At 35.5% G+C, this 23,612-nt stretch overlaps 2 protein-coding genes and 1 pseudogene across 5 annotated transcripts; 1 reads left to right on the forward strand and 2 right to left on the reverse strand.

Annotated features, from left to right (window-relative positions):
• Positions 1 to 947: 947 nt before the first annotated feature.
• On the reverse strand, positions 948 to 13,539 carry LOC132313540 (condensin-1 complex subunit CAP-D2). 3 transcript variants are annotated; one of them, XR_009483441.1, is made up of 18 exons: positions 12,808 to 13,539; positions 12,388 to 12,713; positions 12,109 to 12,269; positions 10,823 to 12,005; positions 10,467 to 10,658; positions 7,484 to 8,146; positions 7,175 to 7,351; positions 6,518 to 6,585; positions 6,191 to 6,413; positions 6,010 to 6,109; positions 5,771 to 5,886; positions 5,635 to 5,692; positions 4,846 to 4,997; positions 4,551 to 4,728; positions 2,527 to 2,688; positions 2,354 to 2,444; positions 1,328 to 1,407; positions 948 to 1,184 (listed from the first exon to the last, which is right to left on the reverse strand). XR_009483441.1 is itself a non-coding variant. In XM_059812347.1 (17 exons), the coding sequence occupies exons 1-17, from the start codon at positions 12,938 to 12,940 to the stop codon at positions 1,404 to 1,406; spliced, it is 3,987 nt and encodes a 1,328-aa protein (XP_059668330.1). In that variant the 5' UTR covers positions 12,941 to 13,539; the 3' UTR covers positions 948 to 1,403. The 3 variants fall into 3 exon arrangements, 1 of the variants encoding a protein (XP_059668330.1); XR_009483440.1 differs by having other exon boundaries at positions 1,308 to 1,407; XM_059812347.1 differs by having other exon boundaries at positions 948 to 1,407.
• Positions 13,540 to 13,794: 255 nt separating this feature from the next.
• On the forward strand, positions 13,795 to 16,927 carry LOC132313541 (pentatricopeptide repeat-containing protein At2g35030, mitochondrial-like; annotated as a pseudogene).
• A 3,801-nt stretch (positions 16,928 to 20,728) lies between these two features.
• Positions 20,729 to 22,997, reverse strand: LOC132313542 (uncharacterized). Of its 2 annotated transcripts, none has more exons than XM_059812350.1 (2): positions 21,005 to 22,997; positions 20,729 to 20,912 (listed from the first exon to the last, which is right to left on the reverse strand). In XM_059812350.1, the coding sequence occupies exon 1, from the start codon at positions 21,750 to 21,752 to the stop codon at positions 21,024 to 21,026; it is 729 nt and encodes a 242-aa protein (XP_059668333.1). In that variant the 5' UTR covers positions 21,753 to 22,997; the 3' UTR covers positions 20,729 to 20,912; positions 21,005 to 21,023. The 2 variants fall into 2 exon arrangements, with proteins under 2 accessions (XP_059668333.1, XP_059668332.1); XM_059812349.1 differs by having other exon boundaries at positions 20,729 to 20,909; positions 21,005 to 22,990.
• Positions 22,998 to 23,612: the final 615 nt, after the last annotated feature.

Below are 23,612 nucleotides of genomic sequence, written 5' to 3' on the forward strand. Positions count from 1 at the left end.
AGTGATGGATAAGATAAAATCTCTTACTTTCAAAGTGTTTTAATGAATGAATGACATATCATATTCTGATTACTTGTATCCAGCAAAAATTCTAAATTAGTAATGAATAAAGATAAAACATCTCACTTTTAAAATATTTTAATAAAGGAATGATACATTAATGGTTACAAATATCTGACTTTTATCACTTTCCTTTCTTTATAAATACATAAATATACACATGTTTTTACGTTGGCTATTTATGGGATGTATTGGTCCTATTTGATTTGGTCGTTGCGAGCTCTTGGGCTGTGCCTATATAAACTTGCTTCTATTCTTGTTTTGGAATCTTTATTCTTCCACTACTTTCATATATTTACATATTTTTTATTGAAACTTGGTACACTCTCTGTTATTATGCGGGCGTGGTGAGACTACAAAGACTTTACGTCAAATACATGCCTCTCCATATCAGTGTACAAATTTGTATTATTCGTAAACTTAAAAATAATTGATGTAATTTGTTATTAAAATTACTTTTACACAGATGTTTATAAGTGTAAAATTATGAAAGATATCGGCAACATAGTATGTATGTACATGTTTGTAACTTTGTTGGCCTTGCATATTTACAAATTTATACAAAGTGAAGACAATGGTTTATAAACAATTATGAATTAATCTTTACCATTATTTTAAAATTAAATTGCTAAAGCATTAACACAACCAATTTAGAAACAACTTAAAATTTTTGAAATTTATAACTTATTAAACCTACACTTGAAAAAATAATATATTAGTAATAAATAATACTCCGAACCATGTAGAGTGTGAGAGAGACTAAAAAACTAACAAAACTATTTACGTTATTTCTTTTCATGCATAGTAAACGTTTACAGTAATTATCTACCTGAAATTTTACTATTGCACCGCACTATTGCTGTTATATCAGAAAGAGGAGAGTTTTTCATATGGCTTGATATAAATTATTGTCTTTGATAGCAGACATGAAAAAATTATCATATGTTTCCTTTCAGAGCTGGTGTTTAATAAATTCTACAATAATGCTGTGGAACATTGAAGATGATATATCTATCAGTACATTTCATGCCACAGTCACTACAACCAGGGGACTCATCAACTCTATATATATCATAACCAAGTTCAGTTTGATTTTAAGCTTCTTATGCTACGATCTCCCCCACCTACAAAAATGAAAGTCAAGTTGAGGAACTCGTGAAATATTATTACAAGCCATAAATTACAAATATAAAAAAATAGCAATATTGAGGATGAGATTTTTCATTTAGACTAGGGTTCGACATTACGTCAAACATATCACATGCACCTCCATTACAAGGAATGCTTTTTCTTCACTTCCACAGACAAAAAAGGAACCAGAGTCTGAATACTTTATCCTCTTTCTACCTGCATGGTTGTAAAAATCTCACATTTTATATAAGTCTCAACCAGTTACAAACTTACAATCACGACAAAGTGAGTCATTTTGCTCTGGTAAGTGTAAAAAGAAAAGGACTAACTACTTGTGGTTTACATTATGATTAAAAAGCCATGTTCCATGTACATGAATAGCGTGTTCATTTTGAAGTAAGTCAATTCCCAGATGGTATTTCAAACAATATATTTCTCTTATCTTTTGTCATATTCAGTGTTAACACAATTTTTTTTTTAATGAAATTACTAGAGGTCGTTTCTACCAATAATGATAACCCTGAAATACACATATTATCACCATTTTGCAAGTCCTAGATACCACTGCTTTCTTATTAATTTTTCCAAGCAAATGATTTTGTCCACCATAACAACTGAAGCTAGGATATATCTGTAGGTATTCTAAAAGCATATGGATACCAATTCTAATGTATCCTTGTAACAACTGGTGCAAATACAAAGCTTTAGAAATTTTATTGTAATATATTTTGGTTGTGATTAATTAATTAAAACTTTAAATTCAATAGTTAAAAAAAAAAAAAAAAAATCAACGTTATACAGTTTATATGAATACTTTAAATCATTATAGGATAAGAACGGGCACCTGGACAGTACACTCCTAGTCCAGTTCAAGCTGGAGACAGAAACTTGCAATTATTCAAAAGTAGAAGATTAATACTGGTCCTATTACTAAACACTGGCCATGATTTATGAATGCAATCTCCATTACATACAGACACTTTACAGCGTCCCATGTATCTTTGACTTAGGTCCCAAATGAGTATTTGTCATGCTAGAGACCATCATTCAAATGACCCAACTAACTTCGCTTGCCTTTTTCTTTATTCACTTGTTAAGAAAATGGTCCAAAGAACCAACAACACATACAAAGTTATATAAAACAAAATCAAGAGGCAGTTACCTTTTCTTTGACCTGGTACTTCTTCTAGCAGAGATAGTAGTATCAACTCGATCTTTTATGCTGCTATTCTTAGCTCTACATTTAGAAGCGCCTGCAAATGCCGGCATTTTACTGAAAGTGCACTAATATATAAAATAGAAAAGCAATTATAAAGACCTGATAGCTTATACTACCTCTTGAATAAACTTGAGATGATTGAACTTCATTGTCACCTTGTTCCGATTCCGTCACCTCACTGGAAGCATGAGAATATTCTTCTGACCCAACAGATTTGGATTTTGATTCATCGTGTGGAGTCAGTCTCGTCCCTTCTGTTGATAGATCATCCTCGTTATCTGTTCCATTTTCAAGAATTCAAGGTTACAAGATGTTTTAGCAGCAAAACATCATAAACATGGAATGGTCAAAAGGACAAAGCCAACATTATTTTGGTAAATGACTAACATCTGCTGCATTAAGGAGGTGCATTAAAATGTATACTTGTAAATTTGTAATATTCTACAAAATTTAGTTTCCCCATTGCAATACCTGAACCCCATTTATATTTGAAGCTACTAGACTGGATACATGTTCAATAAAATTCAAAAGATAATAGAATTTCATAAACAAGATCAAGTTTGGAGCAACCAAAACTTAATTAAATCCTAGAATCACAAATTGCTCCTAGTTGGTAAAAGGTTTATATCGAACAACTTAAGATAGTGCTATGTTGCTTACCAAAAAACAACTACAGTAAGAGATAGTTCTACGTTAGTGCAAATTGTATCCCAGCAGGTCATTACCAGTGTTATTAAAGGCCCAAGGCGCTAGAGGTCCTTTGATGAAGTGAGGCACACAATTGACAATTTAAACTACCATATAAACATTCATATCTCATAAGTCATATCAATATTCTAAAAATTAATGTCAAATATAAAAAAGTAAACCCATCAACTAAACAAGCATCCAACTATCATAAAACAGAGCACAAATTTGTTTTCTTGAAAGGCAAAGCATAATTTATTTTTTTGAATGGCAAAACAGAGCACAAAAAGAAATAAATCTGTTAACCAAAAAAAAAAAAAATTTAACTGTTAACAAAAAAAGAAAAGTAAAGAACAAAGCCAAAAAAAAGACGCAGAGATAGAAGAAGTAGATGAAGAGAGAGAAGTAGACGAGAAGAGAAAGGAGAAAAAAACAGAGCCCCCTGCACCCCACCCAAAAAATAAATAAAAAAGAAAAAAAGACAGAGGAGAACTAGACGAAGAGAGATGTAAACAAAGATAAGAAGAGAGGAGAAGAGAGAGAAAAGAAGAAAGAACTAACGTGTCTCCGTCGCTCGTCTCACGATCTCACTCTTTCTCTGTTCGGTTAACACTTTGACTCTTGGAATTTCTTTTTGTTTATTCTTTTATACAAAAGTTTCTTCTCTCGTACGCTTGAGCTTTCTTGTTTGTTTATTAAGTTGCCAAAAGTACCTTTTTTGGCATAAGAAATAGAATAATCATAGTTCTTAGAAAAAAATCAGTGAGGTGCGCTTGACAAATAGGGATGAGGCGCAACTGAGGCGCACGCCTAGTAAATAGCAATGAGCCTAGGATGACAACAGGCGCTAGACCTGCGCTTCGAGCCTAGGCGCGCCTTTAACAACATTGGTCATCACCAAAAAGGCCGTCGCTTAGTGGTGAATCCATCAAATCAGGGTGCTGGAAGGATTCAATGGGTGCAGACTAGACTTTAGGTTTTCCTTGCACAAAGTGCCATTAGTGAGAAATCATTCAAGTATCATAACTATTTCAGTACAGGATATCTCGTCTAGAACCAGCTGAAATTTTCAGGACCTTCCCAATTACTAGTGACTGGCAAACAGCCATGAGGTGGGGAATCACTCAACACCATAGAACCTTAAGTTACATCTTGCAAATAATTAAATGCCAGAACTCACACCATTTTCAAAGTACAGTCAATTAACCTTTTTATCATATAAAACACATGTCAACTGTGTCTCATTAAACATTTGAGCATAGAACTTTTGGGCTTCTTTGACTTATTGTCTCAAAATTTTCATATTTATCAGAAACCTAAACCTACATCAATCACTTGACTGATTCCAAATTGATTACAGGAAAAAAAAAATGACAATAAAATATCTTAAAATTTGAACCATTTATGTTAATCTAATGATGTAATATACACGTATGGATATAAATGCACCTACCTTCAGAAATTTCAGAGACTGCAGTTTCCTCTCTTTCCAAGCTACCAACTTTTTGTTGATGAACTTGGGCATTTTTGGCAGTAAGTTCTTGCTCCTTTTTTTCGATGTGGAACTTACTAATCTTCTCCTCAAACTCTTCAATGCATGATTTGAGTTCTGCTTTGGCAAACTTCTTTCCCTGATTTACAGATGATGTGAAGCAGGAAACATGTTGTTGATTGCATAACCATAAATGAGAAAAATCGAAGGATAAGTTTAACAATAAAAATGGTGAAGCAACTGCAACAGATCTTACTTTGTTAATTATACTTCTGAAATGATCCATAACAGAATCCTCGGATAAGACATGTTCATACATCTTAAATGATTCAATCAGCTTTTTCATGCCTTTCTCAGTAAATGCCAGCTGAGAGAGGCAATAAGAGATATATTCCCATTGCCTAATATCTGCACCAAAGAGCAGTCCCATAGTTCAGGAGAAAAAATAATAAAATCTTTAGTCATCATTAATACACAAATGGAAAGCACCTAAAACTTAAATATAATTCTTTAGATCCAACAGCATATGCAACAATAAGGTGAATTATTACAGGATTAGTGCTGAAGAAAATTAAGCAATTGTCCAAAAATAATAATTTAAGACAATTAAAAGCAGCTTCTTACACCGCAGGCAAACCATTCAATAGAAAATTAATAAAAAAAAATATGGGGAGAGAACTGTTTTAGACAATAGGGGCCCTTCTCGGAAAAATGTGCACGGTCCCTTTGGTCAAACACATTTTGATTACATAAGAAATAACTGTTACATAAACCAGAGCAGAACAGGAAAACAACAAACAGTTTCTAAACCACTTTAACTGACTGTCATCCTAATCTAAACCTATCAATATATAACTATCCCACTTTGGCTTGTTGCAATTTGTTATATCAAGTTAGCAGCATCAGGCAAATGTTGATGTTCAACCTAAAAAGCACAGTGCCATGTTTTTAGCTATTTCATGCCGTAAAAGCTAACACATTAGAAATCAGCATCAGACAAGAAAATGTTACGATAAGACAACTTATACAATTGCAAAACCCGTACCTGTTACTCCACTAAATCTATTGCAAAGCTTCTCAACAAGAGCTTCCATTTGCTTGTCCTAAAGAAAATTCAAATATAACATAAAGATGCCCTCAAAGACAAATTATTGTTACTGATTAAGCTAAATGATCCATACCTTCTTGATGGAACCAATTAAAAATTGCATTACGTTGCAGAAAGACTCTCTTTTCAAGTTCTGGTTGGATAATTTGCCCAGAATATCAGGAAGTAAATTATATATAGGGTTGCTCCCTGAAGGCAGAATTAAGGGGAAAAACAAAAGAATCAATTTCATTTCATTAACCCACACACATGCATACACATAATGCATGTTAGTCATCAGTATGAATTTAGCAGTTTGGCAACACAACTTACCTTTTTTCGAAAGTTCATTAAAGAAAAGTTTCACTAGATTTGAAATCCTTTCATCATCATCTTCTATCCGAACAGCCATTTCATTTATAAAGCCTTTCACCTGACCAAGCAATGGTCAATATTAGACCCTAAGTGACTAGTCAAAAAAACTAAAGGACAGAGTGGTTATGCGGATTCAAACCTTCATCATGTCATTCAAAATGAGGTGAGAAAGAACCAATACAGCATTTTTCCTGACAGAAACTGAAGGATCCCGTAACCGTGCATAAATGTTCTCCGTCCATGGTTCTAATAGATTAGGAAAGCGAACCGCTAAATCACCAATGGCTATAGTGCAATTGGAACGAACAGTTTCAGATGGCGCACTCTCCACGACAGTGAAGAGAAGCTGGAGATTTGCATCACTGGAAAATCATGTTGTTGAAAGTTTAGACATAATATTTGTTCCAGACAGAGATATACATATATATATCAATATAGAGAGAGAGAGAGACTGAGATCTTATTACCAGAAATCTGCATCAACAATCATAAATCGACATAAAGCAAGCATTCCAGACGCCTGCAGTTCAGGGTGCTACAAAAGAAAAGGAGTCAAGTTAGTTCGTCAACAAATTTTGGATAAGAACAACAACAACAATAATAATACAATTAAGTATACATAAATAAGGTGTATAAGTACCGTGGAAATATTAATTTGTTCAATTTAATTTTTAAAAATAGTAAGAAAGTATTTGTTTTAATTGCATGATGCAATGGTAAGAGCTCAGCCTGACAAAGTGAGGCCATATCCAAGTCTAAGAGCGGCCACCCTGTATAAAAATAATACCCCAACTTAGGCCTACCTCCAGTCTTCCTTCGCAGCATCTTGCATAAGCAGGTTCAACAAAGCATAATGGCCTTCTTATTCAATAGACAGTAAATCAGTTTATCATATATTCAAAATTACGTTTGACATATAAGAAATTAAAAATTGAGAACAATATCTAGTTTCATTTTGAACCATCAGTACTCATTCACGGCTCCACTTTATTTATGCAATATAGAATGCATTTAAATTTTACCAAAAAAATTGAATCATTTGAATAATACTTGGTTTTAAAAATTAAAAATGCCCTTAAAGTGTGTAGTGACCAACTGACGTAGATAACAATTTAATCAATCACCTTCTGCATTAAACCAAAATTTCTACAAAGTTTTGTTAGGAAAGATGCACAATTCCCAATCAAGTTCTTCTTTGTAGAACCACCAGAAACAATTTCTTTCTCTGCTCTTTCAGAGAGGGTATCAAGTATTGCATCATCAGAACCAGCAAGACCTAGCTCTGCATTGATACCATTATCCTGCAAGAAATCAAGAACGGAAATAAGGTATTGAATACACGAAAATACATATATATCTCAGGAAAGAAAGATCACTAATAATGCCATTTTGTTCCATAAATTAAGTTATACCATATCACAAATCCATCTCACCTTTGGTGCATCAGGAGGTGTAGTGCCATTATTATGAACACTTTGGTCCTCAGCAATCATTTTCTCTTTCTTTGCTTTCTCCTTTTGGATCTTCCGAACACAGGAATCAATATATACCAACTGGTTCATAGCAACATGGCTTACAACAAATAAATATCTACTAAGTTTTGTTACTTGAACTGTAGTAAGGATGTTGGAGCTACCACTTTCAATGTCATTTTGCAACTCGTCTCCTCCATGACTATTAAATACGGAACTAAAAGATCTTTTAACCAGGTTAGCTGCAAAGGTTTCAGGAGTTGGATGAATTGTATATACAGCACCGATTGCTCTATCAGCAGCAGCATACCAAATGTTTTCTGGAAGCCAGAACCCAGTGATTAAAGTTTCTAAAATACCAAATACTCGGCTACCATTATTAGACAACAGTTTTTTCTTGTCCTCTTCAGACAACCTCTGAAGAGCAATGCATGCTGTCCTAGCAAGCAAAGGATCCACCTTCGCCCAACGACCAAACCCAATATCAATAATGTCCTGTAAGTGAGAACTGAGAACCCCAGTGGTTGTTTTTGCCGCCATGCACAAGACAGATAATGCACCTCGACTTTGCTCTGCAGTGGTTCCACTAACATTAAAACAAAAAAAATCCCATAATGCTGATATCTGCAAAAAAAATAATAATAATAATAAATAAATAAAATTATAATAATAATAACAATAATAAATATGACTTCAGTACTTTAATCTTCTACAGGAAGATAGAATTCAAGGATTATATATCATTGTTTACTGTACCTAAATTTCAAATTAAATAGATAGAGAGGCAGGATCATAATGAAGAAAGGATGGACAAAAGTTCCAGGATGAAAAATGCAGCTTACTAGGCATAATCCAAACTTTTGGGAAACAATCCTCATGCAATCATAAGAAGGTTTGAAATGAACTTCACAGAGATATTAGTTGATTTCAAAACAACATTCAGTAAGGAATCCGTGTTCAGATAAAGAGGTGCAGGAAGGAAAAAACAGGAAGAAAGGAATTATGGGCAAGTTACTTTGATTACAGAGATGCTAACTTTGGACCTTCCATAAATATGTCCTCATTGAACCTTATTCTATATTATCCTTGAGCTAAAAAGCTTCTGATTCATTTTTGTGCTCCTATTAAGGCTTAGGGGTAAGGGTATTTTGGTGTTCTTATGATTTTTTCATAATGGGAAGTAGGCACGTAGTAATAGTCCACAGGTTTGATTAAGTTATGTTCTTGGATCTTTATGTTTGTTAATTGGTTTAGATAAGTTTACGATTAAACATTTCTATGTTTCTAATTTTGAACTCATACTTGACAATAATAGGCTCTGCCTTCGGGTTCTCTGGAATTTGTTTTTGAGCTCTGGGTCAAGAGAAGAGGAGAATCTACATACAATCCTAGTCCCAAGTCTTTAATGTCAACTACGCAACTGTTGTCCAACAAGAGGGCTTGTGGATCAGATTAATCCAAAATCATGGATTTAGTAGTCTTGTCTCATGATTTATCAAATTTGCGATAATAATACAACCTTAAGAGGAAAAATAAAACAATGAAGTTTCTCTCATGCAATAAGTTCTATCAGAACCACACGAATTCAGATTAATGGAAGCTGAATTTCAATATTGGTCCACATTGAACCCATCTTTCCAATAATGTGGTTCATTCCATTTTGAGCATTTCCACTTAGCATAAAGCAAGTATTCTCCTCAAAAAAATTCAAGCCAATTAAACATATAATAATTAAGCACATTGTCCTAAACAACACAAATTCTCCACTTGCTAAACATATTTCGAAAAAATTCACACAGAAATATGCATATTGCTATTTGTAACACATAAATCAAAATCATTTCTCCATTAGGAAAGCTAATTCTTCATATTATCAAAGATTACATTAGTTATATAACTTGCTTTCACATTGATATCAGAACTTTTTTATTTGCCTTACTTAGTCCTCAAGATAATATATTTCAGTGAGTATGCTCTATCACTTCCTAGAGTTTCATTAAAGATATTCACCATTTTCCTTTACATAAAATTCAGTAATTCACAAAATCTCAAAAGTTATTTAATTTTGGAGGGGATCAAAAATTAAATCCCTATTAGAATTTGAAAAACAAAGGTTTTTGACAGGATGATGCTGCAGCACATCATCGATGTTGTCCAGTTTTTTTGAAAATTAACATCGATGTCAATCCTTAGTAATAACCTGCTATTTCCACGTGCAGATTGGAGAATGCAATTCTAATACTTTGGTTCAGTTCCCCAGCAGTTGGTCTATGAAATATGGCATTAGCAAAACAACTAGTTTAACTGATTAAAGCTCTGTCTAGGCAAGATCTGAAGATAACTGATGCTCTGTAAGCCAGCAAACATCTATGAACAGTGTCATTACATAGTTCCACATCCAGTCCATGGCAAGTGAACACCATATTTTGAAGCCAAAAGGGCAAAAATCAACTTCAGCAAATAATAGAAGCTATAACCTGGAATCGGAATTTCTTTCCGGTTTCATCGGCTCACGTGCCATAGCATAAGATCCCCATGAAATTACTTACTAAAAAAATAAAAAATAAATAAGAGCCCCATGAAATTCAAGTACCAATGATCATCATTTATCTCATTTTTCTTTTCTTCTTTTTTTCTTTCTTTCTTTCTCTCCTTTTTATTTATTTATTTTTTTCATAGTGCCATGATCGTTATCACAATCATACAACCTAATTAAATTGCAATACTGATTTTATTAACTGCTAAGAGAAATAATCATAATTATGTGCACGCTATTTACGAAAAAGAAACTGCATGCATGCTTGACTTTATAGAGAATATATGATATTTTAAATTTCTAATTTTTTATGTTAAATCATTAATGACATTTGATCCTAACTCACATGGCTCAAGAAGCATCAACAATTTGTCAAAAGTGCTTCTCAATTATAAGAAAGGAATATACCATGCTAGCTGTTATATCCCCTTTGGAAACCAACGCACCAACCATAAACTCCAAAGCTGCAAGATCTCCAATATTTGAATCTATGGCGAGATTCAAAAGATTTTTAGCAGTCTCTACTGCGTGCTTCCTTATATATATCGTAATGAATGCATTCTCCACAGCTTCATAAATGGATTTGTCCTGGGAAAATGCCTGTATACAGCCAGAACCCATAGATCAATGTTCATTTCAAACATTTACTAAGAAAAAAAAAATATCTATGGAGTAGATAACACTAAGAAAAATAGAACATTTTAAGACCCTGAATAAATTATTATGCCCCAACACCCAAGGCATGATGATGAATAACGCATTACCAGTGGCAACATCTTACGGAGGCAGTCTTCTGATCCATCAATTTGGAACTGTTTGCATCTCATTAGCAATAGAATTGTGTTCTCGACATCAGTGGCAGAAGAAGAAGCCATCAATTGAACAAGGGTTGGCATTGTTGCAGATACACAATTAGAAAATCTCAAGCCTGCCTCAAGTGACGCAACCAAGGTTCTGGTCTGCTCCAAATTCCCAACATCTGGAACAGAACTATCCTTTTGACCAATTCCATCTTCTACATGAGGCATGCAGCTATCAGTTAAACTATCTTGCTGTTCCCTGAACGTCCCTTCAGTATTTACATCATCAACCTCACCATCTCCATTGCAGGCATCGTTATCCAGTGGTAACCCATCCAACTTTGATGTGACATTTGTTCCAAGCTCATTTAACTTCTTCTTGTACTGCTCTAAAGTTGCTTCAAATGAAGCCCTCCGAAGTTGTGGACCAAAGGGGTTATGCTGCAACATCATGATAAGTAAATTGAGTGCAGATTTTCTGACAATGGCACTCTTATCCTCCAACCGGCCAGGTGCAATTGCTGCTACCTCATTCCATAAACCAATTGAAACAGAATGTTCTTCACATAGTTCAGCCCAAACCTGGAGAACCCGGCTCCTGGTATAAGCTGAAACATCTCGGCAGCGTTCTAGCAAGATTTCCAACATGGCCTGCTTCGTTCTAAGACGAACAGATTTTGAACTTACTTCACCCTCAACATCCTTGAACGCCTTCGCAACCAACTTTCCCAACACACCAACAAGAGCATTTCTTATTTTATACGACTCTCCACCAAAGTGTGGAACCAATACACCAATGTTGGTTGAAACCAACTTGGGCAACTTGTCAGCAAGATCCACAAGAAATCGTCCAATATTTTCAGCCCCAACAGTGTCTTTGACATAGGCTTTTGGGTTGGTCCTCCCAATCTCTCTTATAAGGGAGATGGCCAGACTTCCATCAGCATATTTTTTCTCAGCCCCAACAACCGCATCAGCCAAGTGGCTGATAACAAAATCATATTTGTGAATCAGGTGGAGAATTGTAGCACATGATTGTGCCGTGTAGTGATATTTGGTGGCGCAAGTCCCAATTATACGACACAAAGCAGTTTTTGTGTCTGAATCTTTTAACAGTGTCACACTCTCACACATAGAGAATGCATTTCTACAACAACCAAATTCAACATAATAAAATTAAAATTAGGAGAAAACCAATAATATAAACATATATAATCAGACCTTGGAATTACAACGACAATCCAACTTACTTGACGATGAAAGACAAATAATTTTCATCTGGATCCGAAGAGCCGAAGAGCAACGGAAGGTTGATCTCTAGAGAATTAGCAATTAAATTTAGTATTCTGCCCCTCTGAGATTCCCAATTCCATGAATTTATAAGCTGTTTCTTCCGAGTGCTTGCTGCTACCTAAACACATAATCAATAATCCTTCAAATTAAACAACAGGAATGTGTGTAAACTGCGAAACTGTGTGTGTGTAAATATATACACGTGAAGTATTTATCAAGAACAATAGAGAGAGTACCTTGGAATTGTTGTTGGAATTAACGTTGCTCTCCTCAGCAAGGACAATGTGGATGAGGAAAAAGGTGTAAATTTTGAATGCATTTCGATGCGAATTAACCCGATCGAGTGCCGGAACCTCATCATCGTCCTGAGCCTGAGAGGCTCTTGAGAGTGAATCGACATTTGGGAGCAGAACGCTGAGATTGGAGCGAAGACTCTCAACGAGATTGAATTTAGAAGCTGGGGTGAGACTAGTGAAACCCTTAATCAGCGAGTACACGCGACCGAACAAATCCGGGTCTTCGATACAGAAGAGCTCTTTGTCGGAGAGATCAAATGTTACACCTGTTTTGATCAAAAGAAAAAGCGAATGAAAATGTGATAGAAAATTAGGAATATTTTGGGGAATTTTGTAGAATTGATGAGGGATTAAACTGACCTTTCACGAATTCTTCGAGTTCCGAAGAGCGGAGTGAGGAGATGGTGGTGGGGTTTTGAGCGGAGAGACGTCCATCGTCGTAGTCTTCCTCGAGGGCTTGGAGGTTTTGGGGGAAGACGAAGCGTGGAGCCATGTAGAGAGAGAGGGAGAGGGGAGAGAGGGAGAGATGATGTGTGTGTGCGCAGACACAGAATTTGAAATGAAACGGCGATTAAAAAAACAAGCGGGAAATCTAGAAATCCAAATTTTATCTGATGATTTTATGAATCCCATTTTGGGTCTAATTTTCTTATTTGGACAGGTGATCTAACTTTCTACTATAAAGCTAAAAGCTAAAAATAAAAAATTAAAAAATAAAATTAAAAAATTAAAATTAAAATTAATCTAATTTTCTATTAAGTATTTACAAGTTTAACAATTTATTTAAGATTTTTGTTTTCAAAAATTAAATTTTATTTAAGATGGTCTGTTTGCCGGAGTTTCTAGGGACAATTTTTCTTTTTCTTTTTTTTAAAAAAAAGATTACTAGATTAACAAGTGTTAAAAATAATCAAAATTGTTGATTAATTTAAAGAATGAAATTATGAATCATTTTAGGTTATGTTTGGCAGTAATAAAATTGAAGTATTTGAATTGGAATTAGTTGAATTAGTAAAAAATAATTTAAAAAATTGAACTAAATATTTTTTTTCATTTCAATTTTAATTCTAATGTTTTAATTTCATATTATCAAATGCAGCCTTAAATCATTTAATACGGTTTAACTTGAAAAAAAAATTATATTGCCATCAATATCACTAAAATCTTCAACAACCTTATAAAAAGGATTAATTATATTACACTAATTATATGATAACAAATTATTACAATAATTATATCACTTCATATGTAAAAAAATATTTACTATAATAATTTAACCAAAAAAATAACTGTGTTAACAATCGCAATAAGCCAATGATTCAATCATAATTTTGTGTTATTTGCGAGAATAAAAAATTAAAAAAAAAAAATCATATAATGCCTAAAATTATATTTAGTTTTTTTTGGGAGGTAAATTTTTTTTTTTTTTTGTTAAAGCAGGTAAAATCGTGGAGTATTTAGTTGTTTAAAAGATTGTTTTAATTTTTCTAATTTATATTTAGTGGAGTATTTAATTTTAAAAGGCAATGAAAATCAAACAGCCCACCACCATTACTGACTGTTTCAAATTCTAACCATTCGCTGATGTTGCTATGGAAGACAAAAATTATTCTGTTGTATCTGCAAAACTAAATGTTTGGCTGAAATGCTATCATTGTTTAAGATACGATTGTCAGTCACTCTGAGACATAGTGCCAACTTCACCATATTACACCTTCCGAATTCTCTTCAAAGCCTCGTCGTCATTCTATGCAGTCTCAAGCTTCAATGGGAATCCCAATTCCATCAATATCACTCAATGGGTGGACCCGGAATTGGAGAATCATCCACACCCGCGATAGATTGTACAGTCAATCAAAATGTGGGTCGGTTGAATCGAATGATCACGGAGTTCAGCAGAGAGGGTCGAATTACCGAGGCACGCCAGTTGTTTGACGAAATGCCTGGCCCAGATGTAATTACATGGACGACTTTGATCTCGGGTTATATCAAGTGTGGGATGATTGGAGAAGCAAGAAATTTGTTTCATAGAGTGGATGCCAAGAAGAATGTGGTCACTTGGACAGCTATGGTTTCTGCATATATTAAAAAGAATCGTATTTCGGAAGCAGAGAAGCTATTCCATGAAATGCCTCATAAAAATATTGTTACTTGGAACACTATGATTGATGGGTATGTGCAAAATGGTCGAATTACCGAAGCACGACGAATGTTTGACGAAATGCCTGACCCAGATGTGATTACATGGACGACTGTGATTTCAGGTTATATCAAGTTTGAGATGATTGGAGAAGCTAGAAAATTGTTTGACAGAGTGGATGCCAAGAAGAATGCAGTCACTTGGACAGCTATGGTTTCCGCGTATATTAAAAAGAATTATATTTTGGAAGCCGAGAAGTTATTTCATGAAATGCCTCACAAAAATATAATTATTTGGAACACCATGATTTATGGGTCTGTGCAACATGGTCGAATTACCGCGGCACGAAGGTTGTTTGACAAAATGCCTGAGCCAGATGTGATTACATGGAAGACTCTGATTTTGGGTTACATCAAGTGTGGGATGATTAGAGAAGCAAGAAAATTATTTGATAGGGTGGATGCCAAGAAGAATGTGGTCACTTGGACAGCTATGGTTTCTGCTTATATAAAACAGAACTGGATTTTGGAAGCAGAGAAGCTATTCCATGAAATGCCTCACAAGAATGTTGTTTCTTGCAACACTATGATTGATGGCTATGTGCAAAATGGTCGAATTGATTCAGCTCTGATTCTGTTTGAGAAAATGCCAGAGAGGAATATTGTTTCTTGGAATACTATTATAATGGGTTTAGCTCAAAGTGGGAGGATTGATGAGGCATGGAGGGTTTTTGATCAGATGCCTGAAAGGGACATTATGTCCTGGACTGCAATGATTGTGGGCTTGTCAAAAAATGGGCGGATTAAAGAAGCTCGGATGCTTTTTGATAGCATGCCGGAGCGGAATGTGACTTCATGGAATGCTGTGATTGCGGGTTATGCACAGAATGTAATGTTAGATGAAGCTTTTGATTTGTTTGATAGGATGCCAGAGAGGAATCTCCCTTCATGGAATGCAATTATCACAGGATTGATCCAAAATGGGGATTTACAAAGGGCACAAAAGTTGTTCAATGAGATGCCTCAAAAGAATGTAATCTCTTGGACAACGATGATCACTGGGTATGTCCAATATGGTCAAAGTGAAGAGGCTTTGAGGATTTTTTCAAAAATGCAATCTTCCAATAAGGTAAAGCCTAATGAAGGAACTTTTGTGACTGTTTTGGGTGCTTGTAGTAATTTAGCTGGTCTTGGTGAGGGGCAGCAAGTTCACCAGATAATTTTCAAAACAGTCTATCAAGGCAGTGCATTTGTGGTATCTGCACTCATTAACATGTACTCAAAATGTGGGGAGTTAGGTACAGCTAGGAAAATGTTTGATGATGGGTTGACAAGCCAAAGGGATTTGGTCTCTTGGAATCGTATGATTGCAGCCTATGCCCACCATGGATGTGGTAAAGAGGCAATCGATTTGTTCAAAGACATGCAAAATTTAGGGTTCAAACCCGATGATGTCACCTATGTGGGGTTGTTTTCTGCATGTAGCCACGCCGGTTTTGTGGAAGAGGGGCTGAAGTACTTTTGATGAGATGGTGAGAAACAGGTCTATCCACGTGAGAGAAGATTACTACGCATGCTTGGTTGATCTCTATGGGCAGGCAGGAAGACTCGAAGAGGCTTTTAAATTCATTGAGAGGCTCCCAACTAAGTCATCTGCATGTGTTTGGGGGGGCTCTTCTTGCCAGATGTAATGTTCATGATAACGCAAATATAGGGAAGTTGGCTGCAAAGAAACTTAGAGAGGTGGAACCAGAAAATGCTGGTTCGTAGTTCTTGTTGTCTAACATATATGCTTCAAATGGAAAATGGAGAGAAGCTGCAAAAGTGAGGTTGTGAATGAAGGACAAAGGTCTAAAAAGGCAGCCAGCTTGCAGTTGCATTGAAGTTTCATGATGTACTTATTGGGGAGAATGTGGTGTTAAGTTGGTATACATGGATGTAAGACAAATTCTTTACACAGGTAAGATATCCACAGCAATACTATAGAAGTAATTATATTAACAATTTAGTGAATTCCCAATGTGTTTTTTCTTCCCTGATAAGTATGATTACCAATATTGTTCTTGAATTCATTGATATATATATATTTTAAAACTAGGTGTACCCACCACACTACATATCAGTGAGCAATCCATGTTGGCAAAATCTTAACTTCAACAATCTTCTCAGGTTCATATTCATGCTGATTATATTTTTGTATATTTTTCATATTCATGTTGATTATATTTTTGTATATTTATGTCAGAGTTATGAAATTTTTGTTTAATGTTAATTTCAATAATTGGTTGTTCTTTTACCAGTAAAAACAACCATGATTCTAAGATTAATTTTGGAGGTATGTCTTAGTACTAGTTGAGAAAAAGTAATCCAATTATCAAAGGTTAGTTGATTTTCTTGCTTTTGCCGGTTCTCCTTGGGATGCATCCCATCACACCAATTTTGATTTATAGGGTTGGAGAATTGGATTCCTCTATTATCTTTTTCCTTTATATGGCAGAGGCATTGTTATGGTGGCAAAATATTTCCACTTAACCTTAAGTTAGCTTCGTAGAATATTTTGAGACACTTTTGAGATGATGAATATTTTTGTCTGAATATCCGACTCGGAAGTCAATTCATGGAGCAATTTGTCTCATATCATTTGCATTTGATTTTTTGGGAGACAGCGTGTACTTTTCTTGGTGTTATGTGAATATTAGAGAACGGTCTGCAACCAATTGATTTTCAAATGCCTTCCAATTGACACTAACTGGGTAGTCCTTCTAGTGGACTAAACATTGAAAATTTGACATACATTGTGACAATAAAGGTGTTATAGCTGAGATGAATGGGATACCTGTTAAATCACTCAATGACCTGAAATGCCAAATTCAAGATGATGTCCATTTAGATTTCTTTTGCCTATTCATTTAAAAAAAGATGTTATTCATGAAGAGAAAATAAAAAAATTGATTAAGCCTAGAGTTCATGTTGAAAAACATATGGTACGCTATTGTAGCGAAAAGATGATTGATTCTATACTTACTTGTTCACAAATAGACACAAGAAGTCTAACTCTGTATGCACATAAAACATATTATTCTAGTTAAAAAATAAATAATTAATCAATACATTCACCATAAGTGACTGTTCAACATAAAAACTATCTCGGGACATCCATCACCTAATTGGTAATGATGCAAAAAAAAGCATCGTTTGAGTGTGGAACTCTGTCTTTCGAGAAGATTCACATACTCCCAAACCTATGCAAGACTCTTGTCACTGGCCACTACTTCATTCTGAGTGTGCTGAACTTTGGATTTTAAGTTAGGATTTAAACCACTCAAAAGCACTGCCATTTAGATCCTGCAAGTTCACAAATAGAGAGGGCAATTTATTAAGTTGAAGTTGCTTTATAACAATTCACAATTTTAAACCAACAATTCTAAAAGGGGCAAAGCTACTGAGATGCAATTTTTATAGTTCATATCTAGGTTTGTAAAACTTATAATCTAATCAAAAGAAATAACATGATTTAAGCATTCTTGAGTATTAAATTGATGTTGTGAATTCGTGATATGTGGTGATACGAGGAAAACACAAAATCCACCACCAAGGACTTAGTTCAATCTTCCTTTTAAACGGAAGGTTAAGTGCTCGAGTCCTCAAAGAAACAAATGTGTTTGTGTGTAATTTACCTAGTGAAGAAAAGTAAAACAAAAGAAAAAAATCTGAATTTACCCTAACTTGAGGAAAGAGGATAAATTTGGAAGTATGTTTGAAGGACAGTCAAGAGCAGTGCGAAAGTTGCGGCAAAGAAAGCCATAGCAGACCAGAGAGTATTAAAATTGTTGTTCCATAGTGGAACCATCCAAGTCTTCATCGTGCTATTGTAATGCTCTTGTATTCGATCGCTTACGTCTTTTATAAGGCCTTCGAAGCAAAGATACGCACCCCCTGTGGCCATGGCGTTGAATGTTTTTGCCACTTCTTCATCTGTGCCGTAGAAGTTATGAATGATGTTGTGTGTTCGCAACTCCATCACGTCATCAGCTCCATTTATGAGTGAATTCATGAAATATATGTAACTACATACCTCCCAGTCTTTAATTTTTGCAGAGGGGGCCAATTCGTAGGCCATCATGTTTAGTAGGAAGTACTTCATTCCATAGCCAAATGCGAGTAAAGGAAGTGCCTGCCGTCCGTAGCAAAATTGAGAAGTGAAAGTGAAGTCGTTCAAACAAAATGTGGTGCTAGGCCTGAAATATATCCCCCTTGCTTTGAGTTCTGTGGCTGAACGGAATGAGTAACTGAAAGTATCTTTGATTGGGTCCTTAGGCAGCAGCCTGCTCTCCCTATGCCATTTTTTGGACCAGTAGGGATTTAGTTCGAAGGAACAACAATGTGGTTGGTCATGATCATCATGTACCCTAATACTGCTTCTCTTTTCTTCTATCGGACCAGAGTAACCCAGAAATCTTCTCCTCAGAAGTTGTAGTAAATGAAGCGGTTGTTCTCTCTCATGCTTAGTATTATTTTGTTCTGTCCACGCTGCCATGTTATCTAGCATCGCAGACCACTTCCAAGATCTTCTTGTAGAATTCATTGGTTTCTCGTTTGCTGTCAGCTAAGAATGCATATGCTGCTATAGCCCTCAACTTCTCTGCTTCTTTCAGCAAAGGCTTGCCATGGTGATAGGGACCGATGGAAACCACTCTAGGTTCAAACAATCCCCTCTTCTCCTCCTTCTCCCTTAATTATCGTAGAACCTCCGGTATTATTTGCTTGCTTGAAGATGCAATGGGTCTCTCTCCAAGTATGGATGTTATCCACCCTCCATCATCTTTGATTTCGTGAACACTACTGGATTGACCAGCTTCTTTTCTGTCCTCTGCCAGATTAATATTGTTGCTCAATTGATCACTTTTTGCCATTTGTTTCCTTCATGTTCAATTGGTTTCACAATAAAACTTGAGTTGAAAAAAAAAAAAAAGAGAGACAGATCTTTATTGGAACAAAATAGGTTTGAAGTTGATTTTGATAATTCTGCTCTATTAACTTAATTAATCAAACATAATAATATACTCCGTAGGAAGTTGTATTCCGTCAATTATACTGGCTATTTATTTATTGTACTTCCAGTTGTTTAATCTCTCTTCTTCTTTTTTCCGTCTCTCTTTCTCTGTAGCTTAACTGCTTAAGAGTCTTGTTTGGAGCAAGTTGTGTTTTTCTTTTTTGTTTTTTTGCGAGATGTGTAATTTTCTTGGTAACTCTATCAAATTTAGCTACTTAATTGCTTTTGACTTTTAGAAGTGGTGTGTAATTTTATTGGTGTTATGTGAATAATTGCACACCATCTACTTTCTTTTGATTTTCAAATGCCTTCTAATCAAATATTGATCAACACGAACAATGTAGTCCTTCCAGTGCACTAAACATTGAAAATTTTGACATGCCTTGTAAAAATAAAGGTCTTATAGCTGAGATAAATGGGAAACCTGTTAAATCACTCAATTACATGAAATGACAAATTCAAGATATGATGTCCATCTAGATTTCTTTTACCTTTTAATTGATCAAGATTTGTTCATGAAGATACAATCCAAAAGATTGATTGATTCTAAACTTACTCATTTACAAATAGACACAAGAAGTCCCAACTCAGAATACAATATACAGATAAAGTATGTTTACACTATTCAAAAATTAAATAATTAACATTTGCATTCACTTTAAGTGACAACATAAAAGCAATACAACAACACAGAGAAGAGAAGAGCAAGAAGGAAAACAAATGAATCGTATGCCAAGCCTTCTGTCATTGGCCACTCAAAAAGTACCACCATTTAGATCCTGCAAGTTCACAAATGGAGAGGACAGATAATTAAGTTTCCTTATGACAATCCACAGTAATTGCAGCACAGTAGCTCGACTATGCCAATTAGAGAATCTTTCAATAGCAGAGATGCTGGTCTCATCCATGAAGTTCCTCTTAGAGAAACTGGTGGTGAAGACTGCAGAATATGGAAACTCACAGCTGATGGTAATTTATCAGTTAAAACTGCTTACAGATTGGCCAGGGAGTTGAATCTGGTAGGGAACAAAATTAAGCATCTCACTGCCCCGCGCGCGCACACACATATATATATATAATATAAAGGTATATTGCAACGCTTACTTCTTTATTGAATTCATCATTAAAGACGTTCTTACATAATAAACATCCCATGAAATCTTGCTTTTAAGCACAACATGAAATAATTATATTTTGAAAAACAGCAGTAGCATAGCAGCAGAGTTGGATCTATGAATCCCACTGGCTAGCTCCCCTGTCCTCCCCGAACCTGCTACCATGAGAAAAAATAAATTCATATATTTATCAATTAAATTAATTTCTTTTGAGTTAATTAAAAAAATCAATTAACTTTGAAATTCTTACCTTGAACTAATTTGCTTAATTAACGAGGGAAAAATGTTTGAATGATAGTGAGAATCAGTGCGAAAGTTGCAGCCAAGAAAGCCACAGCAGACCATGGAGTACTAAAATAGTTGTTCCATAGTTGAGCTGTCCAAGTCTTCATCGTGCTATTGTAATGCTCTTGTATTCCATCATTTGCATCTTTAATAGGGCCTTGGTAGCAAACAAATGCACCACCTGTGGCCATTGAGTTGAATGCTTTTGCGACTTCTTCATCAGTGCCGTAGAAGTTATGAATGACGCCGTGTGTTCGCAGCTCCATCACATCTTCAGCTCCATTTATGAGTGAATTCATGAAATATATGTAGTTGCATATCTCCCACTCAATAAGTTCTATAGAGGGGGCCAATTCATAGGCCATCATGTTTAGCAGGAAGTACCTCATTCCATAGCCAAATACGAGTTGAGGAAGAGTCAGGCGTCCGTAGCCAAATCTAGAAGTGAAAGCAAAGTCGTTCAAAAAAAATGTCGTGCTAGGCCTGAAATGTATCCCCTTTGCTTTTAAGTTCTTTGGCTGATCGAAATGAGTAAGTGAAAGCATCCTTGATTGCATCTCCGTCCTTACTCTTGGTGTCCCTGCTATGCCCTCTTCTGCACCAGAAGGGAATAATTGTTTTGACGGAACATCTTCTGGGCAAGAAGGGAATAATTGTTTTGAAGGAATAAAGTCGACGACCATCTTTGTCTTCCTCGCTGCTAAATTCTTCATCTTTGGGAGGGTAGCGGCCGAGAAATCTTCTCCTCACAAGATCTAGGAAATGAAGGGGTGGTTGTACTTTCTCATGCTTGTAAGTTTTTTTTGTCCATGTTGCCATGTTATCTATATAAACTTTGAGAATGAAATTCTCCATCAATTCCTCGCCTCTGCTGTCTGGGTATTTGGTTCTAATCAAGGTCTGGAGAACTATGAAAGGAAGTTGGTTTTCCAGCAACACGATGTCGGAAATTATGACACGGTAAGCAGAAACACCTACCTGCTTCGCCAGTTCAAGTAGAAAAGGCTCGTTTTGTCTAGTATTGGTGTGAGCATCTATGAACTGCAGGATAAAACAACCGTCAAGCAACATCATACGGGCGAATGCTTGGTCGTCATATGTATCTGTTGAGCCAGGAGGTAGCACTTCCTAGCATCGCTGACTACTTCCAAGATGTTATGATAGAATTCGCGCTCTCGGTTGCTGTCAGCTATGAATGTACGCGCCGCTCTGCTCTTGAATTTTTCCGCTTCTTCAAGCTCAGGCTTGCCATGGTGATAGGGACCCATAGAAACCACTCTAGGATCAAATAATCCTTTGTTCTCCTCCCTCTCCCTTAATTCTCGTGGAACCTTTTGTAAAGATGCAATGGGTCTCTCTTCAACTATGAATATTTTCCACTCATCATTTTTTATTATTTCAACACCTGATTGACCAGCTTCTTTTCTCTCCTCTCTTCTTTTCAACTCATCAGCATCACTTTTTGCCATTTTTGATCGGTTGACACACTCGATTAATTTCGCAATTCAAGAAACTAAACCGGAGTTAGAAGAAAGACAGAGACGATCCAATACTCTTTATTGACTTCAAACAATCAGGTTCTAACTTGAAAACAAATAAGAAAAAAGAATGATAAATAAAAAAAAAATTCTTGATTGGATGAGTGGATTCTGTATGGATAACACATCTTCCTAATAATTCAGACTACATTAATTGACCTGGAGGGGTCTATTCCAAATTATATAAACCACAAACTTTTCTCCCACAATACATGCAACAAAAATAATAGAAAAATTACACTGATGTACTCCATAATTTATAATAATTACACACTGTTTTTCTGTAATTTCAATAAGCTAAGAACCCCACATGCCATCTCTAGTCGACGGAACCAACAATGAAGAGCGGTGGCAAGACTCTTCAAAGCCAGGGGAATGTCGGAGGGATTTTGGAATGGAAGATGGAGAACCAGTTTTAAGTCTTAAAAGACCCAATTTGAGGGGAAAAAACGACTGAATTCATATATTTATCAATTAAATTAATTTCTTTTGAGTTAATTAAAAAAAACAATTAACTTTAAAAAATTTACCTTGAACTAATTTGCTTAATTATCAAGGGAAAAATGTTTGAATGATGGTGAGAAGCAGTGCGAAAGTTGCAGCCAAGAAAGCCACAGCAGACCATGGAGTACTAAAATAGTTGTTCCATAGTGGAGCTGTCCAAGTCTTCATCGTGCTATTGTAATGCTCTTGTATTCGATCATTTACATCTTCAGTAGGGCCTTGGTAGGCAGTCGGTTGCTGTCAGCTATGAGTGTAAGGCGCGGCTCTGGTCTTGAACTTCTCGGCTTCTTTCAAATCAGGCTTGCCATGGTGATAGGGACCTATTGAAACCACTCTAGGATCAAAGCATCCCTTATCTCCTCCTCCTCCCTTACTTCTTGTGGAACCTTCTGTAAAGATGCAATGGGACGATTCTCTTCAACTATGGATATTATCTACCCATCGAAGTCATCATCTTTGATTATTTCAGCACCTGGTTGACAAGCTTCTTTTCTGTCCTGTTACTAATGTTGCTCAATTCACGATCACTTT

Source organism: Cornus florida, unplaced genomic scaffold, assembly GCF_030987335.1.
Source record: "Cornus florida cultivar Cherokee Brave unplaced genomic scaffold, ASM3098733v1 CherokeeBrave_3.0.0_Hap2_Chr06, whole genome shotgun sequence".
Lineage (NCBI taxonomy): Eukaryota > Viridiplantae > Streptophyta > Magnoliopsida > Cornales > Cornaceae > Cornus > Cornus florida.